General features: G+C 40.9%; 1 protein-coding gene across 4 annotated transcripts in view; it reads left to right on the forward strand.

Moving 5' to 3' along the window:
* Positions 1-14,635, forward strand: part of LOC115154918 (calcium-binding protein 8-like) — a 170,803-nt gene that overhangs the window by 19,933 nt on the left and 136,235 nt on the right. For 3 of the 4 annotated variants that reach the window (XM_029701632.1, XM_029701633.1, XM_029701631.1), the window contains exon 3: positions 12,502-12,601. The exons of the other annotated variant lie outside the window; for it this stretch is intronic. In XM_029701632.1, coding sequence (XP_029557492.1) covers positions 12,567-12,601 — 35 coding nt within the window. In that variant the 5' untranslated portion in view covers positions 12,502-12,566. The remainder of the gene's footprint in view (positions 1-12,501; positions 12,602-14,635) is intronic. 4 annotated transcript variants of the gene reach the window in all.

Here is a 14,635-nt window from a genome sequence, read left to right on the forward strand (position 1 = left end):
AATGTCCTTGTTTTTGAAAGAAGAGCACATTTTCTGTCCACTAAAATAACATCAAATTGATCAGAAATACAGTGTAGACGTTGTTAATGTTGTAAATGACTATTGTAGCTGGAAATGGCTGTTTTTGCTTTTTTATGGAATATTTACGAAGGCGTACAGAGGCCCATTATCAGCAACCATCACTCCTGTGTTCCAAGGGCGTGTTGTGTTAGCTAATCCAAGTTTATCATTTTAAAAGGCTAATTGATCATTATAAAACCCTTTTGCAATTATGTTAGCACAGCTGAAAACTTTTGTCCTGATTAAAGAAGCAATAAATCTTGCCTTCTTTAGACTAGTTGAGTATCTGGAGAATCAGCATTTGTGGGTTTGATTACAGGCTCAAAATAGCCAGAAGCAACAAACTTTCTTCTGAAACTTGTCAGTCTATTCTTGTTCTGAGAAATGAAGGCTATTCCATGTGAGAAATTAGAGTGTCTAGTTTGGGAAACAGATGCCTCACAAGTCCTCAACTGGCAGCTTCATTAAATAGTACCCACAAAACACTTGTCTCAACGTCAACAGTGAAGAGGCGACTCCGGGATGCTGGCCTTCTATGCTGGCCTCCTTTATACCCCAGTGAAACAGGAAGCCATGAATGGCCACAATACAGTTAACAGAATATTAATGCAGATTTATTTTGTTTTATGCATAATAATCTTTAGGGTTGGCAATACTTTTCACACCTGTCTTTTTGAAAGAAAAACATATTACAAAATCTCTTTCTCTGAAAAGAAGAATCTAATTTTCATTTTTTTTGCAGACAATATAGCTAAGTGTTTGTATGATTTCTTTTATATACAGTTTTAAAGCATCTTTATCAAGGGTGTCAATAAATTTGGAAGGAGAGAGAGTTTGAGTGTGTGTATTCTGTCTGTGTCTGGTTTCAGTTTTTTTTCTTCTAATTTTTGAAGTTTTTACTGGAAGGCAACAGGAATGTGACTCCTACCATTTCTACCAGTAAGCGACAAGGGGTTTTCTTCAGTATTGTTTATTGTATTACTTTACTGAAAGCAGACCATCAGAGGGGGGGTGTAGTGGGGTGTCTATGGGGATTGTATGGGATGGGGTTTCTGTTTAAGTTAGGCACAATGCAGCAGAATCTCTGGCAGAGGCACTTTGTCATTGAGATGAAAATCCAGCACAGAGGGATTAACACACCCACACTGAACTGAGCTGAGATGCGCATGCGCGCACACACACACACACACACACACACACACACACACACACACACACACACACACACACACACACAGACAGAGACACACAGAGACACAGTGATTGGAGTTGGAGGTCACAAACTTTGCTGCGCTGGGCAGATCTGATGAAGGTGGTGGGGGTGTCAAATTATATATTGATCTCACCTGTGTGTTTGAATGTGTGGTATGTGCTGAATCTGGAGGAAGTGGTACTTGCAAAACAAGCAAGTAGCATGACGTCCGTTACACCAGGGCCGGATTAAGATATCTGACCCCTCCCCCCGCCCAACCACCCACTATGGATTATATGTCTATGACCACAACACAACATGTTGTAGCCTATATTTTTTGCGCACATGCTGCCCAAACTGTGGCCTTCCCAACTGTGGGCATACCTGTAACTACCAAAGTAAAGGAAACACTTGAGTAAACAAGGGATACAAAGTATATGTTATGGTGTGGGTTGCATTTTCCTGGCATGGTTTAGGTCCACTTGTAGAATTTATGCCAAGGTGCATTGAAGCTGTTCTGACAGCTCGTGGTGGTGCAACACCCTTTTAAGACACTTTATATTGGTGTTTCCTTAACTTTGCAAGATACCTGTATGAACATTGAGAGCGGGCTCCTGTGATAGGATAAAGCTATTTATTTTGGGGGGCTCTTGCGTCCCTGACGGGCTTTGGCCCAGCCCCTGACTCACACAATTGACCAATCACATGTATTTATTATAAAGTTTATATTTTTAAATGTTTTATTAATCAGTTACCCAATCAAGGCAGGGCCCCCCAGTTACCCACGTGGGCCCCTACCTCCTCTCCTTCCCCTGTCTGATGATTAGCACAGCGGCAGCAGGCAGCAGCAGGCTGTCTACGCTCATTGAGAGCAGGCTCTTGAATCCGCTCTCACACTGTTTATAATACAGTGAGGGGAAAAAAGTATTTGATCCCCTGCTGATTTTGTACGTTTGCCCACTGATAAAGAAATTATCAGTCTATAATTTTAATGGTAGGTTTATTTGAACAGTGAGAGATAGAATAACAACAAAATCCAGAAAAACGCATGTCAAAAATGTTATAAAAGGATTTGCATTTTAATGAGGGAAATAAGTATTTGACCCCTCTGCAAAACATGACTTAGTACTTGGTGGCAAAACCCTTGTTGGCAATCACAGAGGTCAGACGTTTCTTGTAGTTGGCCACCAGGTTTGCACACATCTCAGGAGGGATTTTGTCCCACTCCTCTTCGCAGATCTTCTCCAAGTCATTAAGGTTTCGAGGCTGACGTTTGGCAACTCGAACCTTCAGCTCCCTCCACAGATTTTCTATGAGATTAAGGTCTGGAGATTGGCTAGGCCACTCCAGGACCTTAATGTGCTTCTTCTTGAGCCACTCCTTTGTTGCTTTGGCCGTGTGTTTTGGGTCATTGTCATGCTGGAATACCCATCCACGACCCATTTTCAATGCCCTGGCTGAGGGAAGGAGGTTTTCACCAAAGATTTGACGGTACATGGCCCCGTCCATCATCCCTTTGATGCGGTGAAGTTGTCCTGTCCCCTTAGCAGAAAATCACCCCCAAAGCATAATGTTTCCACCTCCATGTTTGACGGTGGGGATGGTGTTCTTGGGGTCATAGGCAGCATTCCTTCTCCTCCAAACATGGCGAGTTGAGTTGATGCCAAGGAGCTCCATTTTGGTCTCATCTGACCACAACACTTTCACCCAGTTGTCTTCTGAATCATTCAGATGTTCATTGACAAACTTCAGACGGGCATGTATATGTGCTTTCTTGAGCAGGGGGACCTTGCGGGCGCTGCAGGATTTCAGTCCTTCACGGCGTAGTGTGTTACCAATTGTTTTCTTGGTGACTATGGTCCCAGCTGCCTTGAGATCATTGACAAGATCCTCCCGTGTAGTTCTGGGCTAATTCCTCACCGTTCTCATGATCATTGCAACTCCACGAGGTGAGATCTTGCATGGAGCCCCAGGCCGAGGGAGATTGAAAGTTCTTTTGTGTTTCTTCCATTTGCGAATAATCGCACCAACTGTTGTCACCTTCTCACCAAGCTGCTTGGCGATGGTCTTGTAGCCCATTCCAGCCTTGTGTAGGTCTACAATCTTGTCCCTGACATCCTTGGAGAGCTCTTTGGTCTTGGCCATGGTGGAGAGTTTGGAATCTGATTGATTGATTGCTTCTGTGGACAGGTCTTTTATACAGGTAACAAGCTGAGATTAGGAGCACTCCCTTTAAGAGTGTGCTCCTAATCTCAGCTCGTTACCTGTATAAAAGACACCTGGGGGCCAGAAATCTTTCTGATTGAGAGGGGGTACAATACTTATTCCCCTCATTAAAATGCAAATCAATTTATAACATTTTTGATATGTGTTTTTCTGGATTTGTTTGTTGTTATTCTGTCTCTCACTGTTCAAATAAACCTACCATTAAAATTATAGACTGATCATTTATTTGTCAGTGGGCAAATGTACAAAATCAGCAGGGGATCAAATACCTTTTTCCCCTCAGTGTATATACTGTATATATTTCCCTAATATGTAATTTTTTTACCTTTTTTTTGTCCTGTTATTTATTTCGATTTTTATTGCTGCCTTTTGGGCCCCCCACGTGCCTGGGCCCAGGGGCTTCAGCCCCGGTAAACCCCTGCCTTAATCCGACCCTGCGTTACACATGCATGCGTGCAAGTATGTTTGTATCCTTGTATGTGTGTCTTTCCGACCTGGCTGGTCTTTGTCTGTCTGTGTTTAACCACAGGGTCTCCACAGTAGAGAAGTATTGCTCCCCTGTGGTTCTGTCAACTGAAGGCACACATGCAGACGTGCACACAGTGTCAGAAAAAGGCTGGCTGGACCTTAACAGACCTGGGTTCAAATAAGGTCCAGGATCTGAGTATCTGGTATTTAAAATACTTTTGTCTGTGTAGTTGAACACAGCCCAAAACAAGTACTTTTATTTGAGTTTTTGAATGGTTATTTGTAAAAACCAAATACTCTACCAAATTGTATTGAAGAGTATTTTCAAATCCTTATATCAAATAAAGTGGTGAGAGAGAGTTTGAACCCTATAGGATTTCCTGCACACATTTTTATTTTATTTTTATTTAACCTTAATTTAACTAGGCAAGTCAGTTGACCTTAAATGTGATCAGATCATCTAAGACCGAATAATATATTAAGTTAACCTGATGAAGCAAATAACACAAAAATACTTTTGAATGTCTTTATTGAGCAAATTGAGCCAACATTTAATTTCTTTGTCAGAAAAGTAGTTTAACATTTACATTTAAGTCATTTAGCAGACGCTCTTATCCAGAGCGACTTACAAATTGGTGCATTCACCTTATGATATCCAGTGGAACAACCACTTTACAATAGTGCATCTAAATCTAACCTCTTGATTAAAGTGTAAGTGTACTAAAGTAGTCAAACGTTTAGTATTTGGTCTCATATTCCTTGCATGCTGTGACTACATCAAGCTTGTAACTCTATAAACTTGTTGGATGCATTTGCTCTTTTTTCTTTTCTTTTATTTGGCCAATAGTAACAGAATGGTGAATAATGTCTTGTGTGATTTATCTACATTTACATTTTACATTTTAGTCATTTAGCAGACGCTCTTATCCAGAGCGACTTACAGTAGTGAATGCATACATTTCATACAATTTCATACATATCATACATTTTTTTTTCTGTGCTGGCCCCCCGTGGGAATCGAACCCACAACCCTGGTGTTGTAAACACCATGCTCTACCAACTGAGCTACAGGGAAGGCTATCTATTATTAGCATTGCATTGCCTTCAGAAAGTATTCACACCCGTTGACTTTTTCCACATTCTGCTGTTTTAAAGCCTAAATTTAAAATTAATTAAATTGAGATTTTGTCATTGGCCTACCCCAAATACCCCATTAAGTCAAAGTGGAAACTTTTACAAATTAATTAAGTATTCAACCCCTTTGTTATGGCAAGACTAAATACATTCAGGAGTAATAATTTGCTTAACAAGTCACAATAAGTTGCATGGACTCACTCTGTGTGCAATAATAGTGTTTAACATGATTTTTGAATGACTACCTCATCTCTGTACCCCACAGGTACAAACGAGCAGTAGATTTCAACACAGATTCAACCACAAAGACCAGGGAGGTTTATCAATGCCTCACAAAGAAGGGCCACTATTGGTAGATTTGTAAAAAAAATAAAAATAATATCCCTTTGAGCATGGTGAAATTATTAATTACACTTTGGATGATGTATCAATACACCCAATCACTACAAAGATACAGGAGTCCTTCCTCAGTTGCCGGAGAGAAAGGAAACTGCTCAGGAATTTCACCATGAGGCCAATGGTGACTTTAAAACAGTTACAGAGTATAATGGCTGTGATAGAAAACTGAGGATGGATCAACAACATTGTAGTTAATCCACAATACTAACCTAAATGACATAGTGAAGAGAAGGAAGCCTGTACAGACTAAAAATATTCCAAAACATGCATTCTGTTTGCAATAAGGCACTAAAGTAAAACTGCAAAACATTTGGCAAATAAATTATCCTTATGTCCTGAGTACAGAGTACCACTCTTCATTATTTCAAGCATGGAGGTGGCTGCAAATGGTTTGGGTATGTTTGGCATTGGCAAGGACTAGGGAGTTTTTTTGGGATAAAAATAAACAGAATTGACCTAAGCACAGGCCAAAACCTAGAGGAATAACTGGTTCAGTTTGCTTTCTAACAAACATTGGGAGACAAATTCACCTTTCAGCAGGACAACAACCTAAAACAATGGCAAATATTCACGAGAGTTGCTTACCAAGACGACCTATGTAGAAGGTTCCTGAGTGGCCTAGTTATAGTTTTGACTTAAATTGGCTTGGAAATATTTGGCAGGACTTGAAAATGGCTGTCTAGCATTGATCAACAACCAATTTGACAGAGCTTGAAGAATTTAAAGAATGTAAAAATATTGTACAATCCAGTTGTGCAAAACTCTTAGAGACTTACCCAGAAAAACTCAGCTGTAATTGCTGCCAAAGGTGATTCTAAGATGTATTGACTCAGGGGTGTGAAGTTTCTGTATTTTATTTTCAAAACATTTAAAAAACAATTATAAAAAATGTTTTCACTTTGTATTGTGTGTAGATTGGTGAGATAAAATATATTTAGAATTCAAGCAGTAACACAAAATGTTGAATAAGTCAAGGGGTAAGAATAGTTTCTAAAGGCATTGGAGCAGGTTTTCATCAAGGATCTCTCTGCATATTGCTCGGTTCATCTTTCCCTCGATCCTGACAAGTCTCCCAGTCCCTGCCGCAGAAAAACATCCCCACAGCATGATGCTGCCACCACCATGATTCACTGTAGGGATGGTGCCAGGTTTCCTCCAGATGTGACGCTTGGCATTCAGGGCAAATAGTTAAATCTTGGTTTTCATCACACCAGAGAATCTTGTCAGAGTCCTTTAACCTGTTACATCTAGGGGGCAGTAATTTCACGGCTGGATAAAAAACGTACCCGATTTAATCTGATTATTAGTCCTGCCCAGAAACTGGAATATGCATATAATTATTAGCTTTGGAGAGAAAACACTCCAAAGTTTCTGAAACTGTTTGAATGGTGTCTGTGAGTATAACAGAACTCCTATGGCAGGCAAAAACCTGAGATGCTTCTGTTCAGGAAGTACCCTGTCTGAACATTTCTTGCCCTTCTTTATTATCTCTGTCGTTTACAAAGGATCTCTGCTCTTACGTGACACTTAGCACGTCAACAATGGAGTCTCAGGGCCCGCGAAAAACAGGAATGATGTCATTCAAAGCCCTGGCTGAAGCACACGAGAGCAAATGCTGAGTGGTCAGTCAATGGACTAAGCCTTAGGCGCGTGACACGCCCCGCCCCCGGCTTTTGGTTTTTTCCTCAGTTTACAGACAGGCAGATTCCCGGTCGGAATATTATCGCTTCTCTACGAGATAAATTGCATAAATATTGGTTTTAAACAGCGGTTGACATGCTTCGAAGTACGGTAATGGAATATTTCGAAATTTTTTGTCATATTTTGCGTCATGCTCGTGGCCGAGATTTAGCGTTGGGATAGTGTCTAGAACGCACGAACAAAACGTCGCTGTTTGGATATAACGATGGATTATTTGGGACCAAACCTACATTTGTTATTGAAGTAGAAGTCCTGGCAGTGTATTCTGATGAAGAACAAGCAAGGTAAGAAAATTTTTCTTATAGGAAATGTGATTTTGGTGAAGGCTACACTGGGTGGGTGTCTAAATAGCTAGCCCTGTAACGCCGGGCTATGTACTTACATTATTGCAAAATGTGCTTCATCCGAAAAGCTATTTTAAAATCGGACATATCGAGTGCATAGAGGAGTTCTGTATCTATAATTCTTAAAATAATTGTTATGCTTTTTGTGAACGTTTATCGTGAGTAATTTAGTAAAATCACCGGAAGTGTTCGGTGGGAATGCTAGTTCTGAACGTCACATGCTAATGTAAAAAGCTGGTTTTTGATATAAATATGAACTTGATTGAACAGACATGCATGTATTGTATAACACAATGTCCTAGGTGTGTCATCTGATGAAGATCATCAAAGGTTAGTGCTGCATTTAGATATGGTTTGGGTTTATGTGACATGATATGCTAGCTTGAAAAATGGCTGTGTGATTATTCCTGGCTGGGTACTCTGCTGACATAATCTAATGTTTTGCTTTCGCTGTAAAGCCTTTTTGAAATCGGACAGTTTGGTTAGATAAAGGAGAGTCTTGTCTTTAAATAGCTGTAACATAGTCATATGTTTGAAAAGTGTAAGTTTTCGGATTTAGAGGAGTTTGAATTTCGCGCCCCGCCCATCATTGGATATTGGAGCAGACGTTCCGCTAGCGGAACGTGTAGATGTAAGAAGTTAAGTGCCTTTTGGCAAACTCCAAACCAGCTGTCATGTGCCTTTTACTAAGGAGTGGTTTCCATCTGGCCACTCTACCATAAAGGCCTGATTGGTGGAGTAATGCAGAGATGGTTGTCCTTCTAGAGGTTTCTCACATCACCACAGAGGAACCTTGGAGCTCTGTCAGAGTGGCCATCTGGTTCTTGGTCACCTCCCTTACCAAGGCCCTTATCCCGCAATTGTTCAGTTTGGCCAGGCAGCCAGCTCTAGGAACAGTTTTGGTGGTTCCAAACTTCTTCCATTAAAGAATGATGGAGGCCACTGTCCTTGGAAACCTTCAATGCTGCAGAAATTTGTTGGTACCCCTTCCCAGATCTGTGCCTCGCCACAATCCTGTCTTGGAGCTCTACGGACAATTCCTTCAACCTCATGGCTTGGTTTTTGCTCTAACATGCACTGTCAACTGTGGGACCTTACATAGACAAGTGTGTGCCTTTCCAACTCATGTCCAATCAATTTAATTTACCACAGGTGGACTCCAATCATGTTGTAGAAACATCTCAAGGATGACCAATGGAAACAGGATGCACCTGAGCTCATAGCAAAGGGTCTGAATACTATCTACTAACCCTAGCTCTAACCCTAACCTTAACTCTGATTACTCTCTACTAACTCTAACCCTAACCTTAACCCTTATCCTCACCCTAAACGTATCCCTTAACCCTTACCCTTGTTCTAAACCTAGCCCTATACTTATCAACAGATAAGTATTTATGGCGGTTTTGGAGATTTATGGTGGTTTTGGAGCAGTGGCTTTTTCCTTGCTGAGCGGCCTTTCAGGTTATGTCGATATAGGACTCGTTTTACTGTGGATATAGATACTTTTGTACCTGTTTTCTCCAGCATCTTCACAAGGTCCTTTGCTCTTGTTCTGGGATTGATTTGCACTTTTTGCAACTGATAAGAGAATTATCTAATAAAGGTAAATGAATCAATAAACCATGATGAATTATTAGTCATACAGCATGGTTAATGAATAATCAATGTAATGATCAATGTAGTGATCGATTGGTCTGATTAGTCCCAGAAAGTCCAGGAACCACTGGAGAGGGAAAGAAATGTGTGTATGTAATTAGTGTAGAGAGCAGGGGACAGATGGTAAAGGGAGTAAAACTTCAAAGGGTTCCTAACCTTGAGGGAAAGGAACAGGCTGAGCTAGATAGTGATAAACAGTGTGGGAAGTCAATGGGGGATGCAGGTCACCAACAGTTTGTGTGTAAATGCATGTGCGTAAGTAAGCAAGAACTATAAAATGACTGTTTTGTTATCCTGACCTCAGAACGTTCTCTGAATAAAGCTACAGAAACCTTTTGCAGAAAGCTGAGTCCTTGCCTAATTATTTAACCCATTGTCTTACAAACCTTGGGCATTAGTCAAGGCAAATTGATTATTGATTATTATCATCAAGATATCAAATTATTCTAACAGCAACAAAGTACGTTCATCTTGAGGCGACAGAACGCGTCTCCTTCAAATCAAATGTATTTATATAGACCTTCTTACATCAGCTAATATCTCAAAGTGCTGTACAGAAACCCAGCCTAAAACCCCAAACAGCAAGCAATGCAGGTGTAGAAGCACGGTGGCTAGGAAAAACTCCCTAGAAAGGCCAAAACCTAGGAAGAAACCTAGAGAGGAACCAGGCTATGAGGGGTGGCCAGTCCTCTTCTGGCTGTGCCGGGTGGAGATTATAACAGAACATGGCCAAGATGTTCAAATGTTCATAAATGACCAGCATGGTCAAATAATAATAATCACAGTTGTCGAGGGTGCAACAAGTCAGCACCTCAAGAGTAAATGTCAGTTGGCTTTTCATAGCCGATCATTGAGAGTATCTCTACCGCTCCTGCTGTCTCTAGAGAGTTGAAAACAGCAGGTCTGGGACAGGTAGCAAGTCCGGTGAACAGGTCAGGGTTCCATAGCCGCAGGCAGAACAGTTGAAACTGGAGCAGCAGCAAGGCCAGGTGGACTGGGGACAGCAAGGACTCATCATGTCAGGTAGTCCTGAGGCATGGTCCTAGGGCTCAGGTCCTCCGAGAGAGAAAGAGAAAGAAAGAGAGAATTAGAGAGAGCATACTTAAATTCACACAGGACACCGGATAAGACAGGAGAAATACTCCAGATATAACAGACTGACCCCAGCCCCCCGACACAAACTACTGCAGCATAAATACTGGAGGCTGAGACAGGAGGGGTCAGGAGACACTGTGGCCCCATCCGACGATACCCCCGGACAGGGCCAAACAGGAAGGATATAACCCCACCCACTTTGCCAAAGCACATCCCCCACACCATTAGAGGGATATCTTCAACCACCAACTTACCATCCTGAGACAAGGCCGAGTATAGCCCACAAAGATCTCCGCCACGGCACAACCCAAGGGGGGGCGCCAACCCAGACAGGAAGACCACATCAGTGACTCAACCCACTCAAGTGACGCACCCCTCCCAGGGACGGCAAGGAAGAACACCAATAAGCCAGTGACTCAGCCCCTGTAATAGGGTTAGAGGCAGAGAATCCCAGTGGAGAGAGGGGAACCGGCCAGGCAGAGACAGCAAGGGCGGTTCGTTGCTCCAGAGCCTTTCCGTTCACCTTCACACTCCTGGGCCAGACTACACTCAATCATAGGACCCACTGAAGAGATGAGTCTTCAGAAAAGACTTAAAGGTTGAGACCGAGTCTGCATCTCTCACATGGGTAGGCAGACCATTCCCTAAAAATGGAGCTCTATAGGAGAAAGCCCTGCCTCCAGCTGTTTGCTTAGAAATTCTAGGGACAATTAGGAGGCCTGCATCTTGTGACCATAGCGTACGTGTAGGTATGTACGGCAGGACCAAATCGGAGAGATGGGTAGGAGCAAGCCCATGTAATGCTTTGTAGGTTAGCAGTAAAACCTTGAAATCAGCCCTTGCCTCAACAGGAAGCCAGTGTAGGGAGGCTAGCACTGGAGTAATATGATAAAAAATGTTGGTTCTAGTCAGGATTCTAGCAGCCGTATTTAGCACTAACTGAAGTTTATTTAGTGCTTTATCCGGGTAGCCGGAAAGTAGAGCATTGCAGTAGTCCAACCTAGAAGTAACAAAAGCATGGATACATTTTTCTGCATCCTTTGTGGACAGAAAGTTTCTGATTTTTGCAATGTTACGTAGATGGAAAAAAGCTGCCCTTGAAACAGTCTTGATATGTTCTTCAAAAGAGAGATCAGGGTCCAGAGTAACGCCAAGGTCCTTCACAGTTTTATTTGAGACAACTGTACAACCATCAAGATTAATTGTCAGATTTAACAGAAGATCTCTTTGTTTCTTGGGACCTAGAACAAGCATCTCTGTTTTGTCCGAGTTTAAAAGTAGAAAGTTAGCAGCCATCCACTTCCTTATGTCTGAAAGCAGCCGTCATATCCTGAGCGATATGACGGCTGCGTGGTCCCATGGTGTTTATACTTGCGTACTATTGTTTGTAGAGATGAACGTGGTACCTTCAGGCACTTGGGAATTTCTCCCAAGGATGAAACAGACTTGTGGAGGTCTACAATTTCTTTCAGAGGTCTTGGATGATTCCATTTGATTTTCCCATGATGTCAAGCAAAGAGGAACTGAGTTTGAAGGCAGGCCTTGAAATATATCCATAGGTACACCTCCAATTGACTCAAATGATGTCAATTAGCCCATCAGAAGCTTCTAAAGCCATGACATAATTTTCTGGAACTTTCCAAGCTGTTTAAAGGCACAGTCATTTAGTGTATGTAACTTCTGACCCACTGGATTTGTGATACCGTGAATTATAAGTGAAATAATCTGTCTGTAAACAATTGTTGGAAAAATGACTTGTGTCATGCACAAAGTAGATGTCCTAACCGACTTGCCAAAACTATAGTTTGTTAACAAGAAATTTGTGGAGTGGTTGAAAAACGAGTTTTAATGACTCCAACCTAAGTGTATGTAAACTTCCCACTTCAACTGTAGATGCATGTGAACACATGTGCATGTGTAGCATGTGACAACATTAGGATCATATCAAGGATAGCATCACAAATTAATACATAAATACCACTTGAAGCTTGATGATGAGTTGATCATTTGAATCAGCTCTGTAGTGCTAAGGCAAAAACAAAAATGTGCACCCCTTTGAGACCCCAGGACTGAGAATCACTGCTCTTCCTCTGCAGACAGGCTTTCACAGCTCTCTGTATCTGAGGACAGAAAACATCACAAGAAACAGGCTTCATTATACGTATTGTATTAGACAGCACTGAATATTATGTTGCTATTATCTCTGTCCTCACTTTTTCTTTCTAGGGACTGGAACTACACAACAGTACCTGCCCTATCCAGAATAGCCTACTCTCTCCCTTCTTTGACAGATGGAGCTGCTATCCTTTGACCCTCTTCCATGGCTGTAAGCTAGCTACCTACAAGTGCATTTGAAGTTTGTGTTTTTCATTTACAATGATAAATATATCAAGATAGCTAGCTAATATGAAGTTAGGTAGCTGGTCATATATAATTCACTTAGCTAGCTATCTATACATTATGTAAAGTTGGCTAGCTAGCTACGTTAGCAGCTCAAATGAGTTAATTTCTGGCATTCTAATTTACACAAGCCGTTATATCATATTTACCTCCTAGAAAGAAGTAAGTATTGAGGTTTAGGTAATGTTTTTAGAGTTGACAGCCAGTTTCTTCTCCATCTTCCCTCTCACCTATCACTTTTCCCTACCATCTCTCCTCCAATCACCCTTTACTCTAATCCTCTGACCCCCTTCACTCCCCATCTCTCCTCCCACCTCTCTCCTTCATCTCCCCCTCTCCAATTCTCCTCATTCCATTCCTCCTCTCACATCTCTCCCCCTCTACTCTGTCTCCATCCATCCCCCCTCCATCCTTCTGCTCCCCTGTGATGTTTTATTAACTGTAATTTAATTTAACATGAGTTATTTTAGAGCAACGTGACTCAGGACGACTCTGCTGGGATTACACACTTACATATTATTTTTTGTTGTTGCAGTTTCACATGTGAAAACCGCATTGAGCTTAAATTTCATGTATTACATTGAGTTCACAGGTTAACATCACCTTTTCACATGCATGGAGAATACGTTTTTATCTCACATGTGAATAGCAGTTTCACATGTGAAATTTCAGGATTCACGTGTTAAAAACATTCACATGAGATTTACACATGTGAAACTACAAATTAGAGTTTTACATGTGTTTGTTTTTAACATGTGAACTTGCAAATCCACATGTGAAAGCCTAATTAGCAGTTTCACATTTAAGTAAACTTCATATTTACTAGAATATTTGTAAACAAAGTAAATGAAAACAAACACCGTAAAGCCTAAAAATATGCTTAAAACTATAATTGTTATATCATGGATGGTCAGTCATAGTGTAGTCTATGGATTTGAGAGTGGATGTATTTCTCGAGCCCCATCCCTTAGCTTTTTACCGAAACACTTTAATGTTTCAATCAAGGAAATTCTTAAGGATCGGCCCCTTTTTTTTACATTTTCGCCTAAAATGACATTCCAAAATCTAACTGCCTGTAGCTCAGGCCCAGAAGCAAGGATATGCATTTTCTTGGTACCATTTGAAAGGAAACACTTTGAAGTTTGTGGAAATGTGAAAGCAATGTAGGAGAATACAACACATTAGATCTGGTAAAAGATAACACAAGACAAAACCAACCGTTTTTTTGTATTTTTTTTGTACCATCATTTTTGAAATGCAAAAATGTATTATTCCAGCCCAGGTGCAATTTAGATTTTGAGTGTATGCGCAAAGTCTTAGACTGATCCAAATGAACCATTGCATTTCTGTTCAAAATGTTGAATCAAGACTGCCCAAATGTGCCTAATTGGTTTATTAATAACTTTAAGTTCATAACTGTGCACTCTCCTCAAACAATAGATAGCATGGTATTCTTTCACTGTAATAGCTACTGTAAATTGGACAGTGCCGTTAGATTAACAAGAATTTAAGCTTTCTGCCAATATCAGAAAGTGTTCTGTGTCCTGTGAAATGTTCTTGTTACTTACAACCTCATGCTAAATCGCATTGGCCTACGTTAGCTCAACCGTCCCGCGTCCACCGATCCTGAAGACGTTTTAAACACCTTTTTAATAGAGTAATAGTGTTATTATATGGTGCAATCCTCTAGTGACTGAGTTACTTTTGTGCCATTAATATTAAGCAAAACTTCTGAAGTCAAGAACTAAATTATTCGTATTGCAAACAAAAATGATATTGAAAGCAAAACATAAACCCTAAAGAATAGATTAGATAGCAAAACAAAATATTCCATGGAAAAACATTTTTTTATGCGAGATCAAATTAATTTTAAATGGATCCACCAAAAAATATGAAAACAGATTATGATAACGCAAAAAGGAAAGGAGAAGCGGACCAAAGTGCAGCGTGTGTCGTTCCA

Source organism: Salmo trutta, chromosome 19 (genome assembly GCF_901001165.1).
Source record: "Salmo trutta chromosome 19, fSalTru1.1, whole genome shotgun sequence".
In the NCBI taxonomy this organism is placed as follows: domain Eukaryota; kingdom Metazoa; phylum Chordata; class Actinopteri; order Salmoniformes; family Salmonidae; genus Salmo; species Salmo trutta.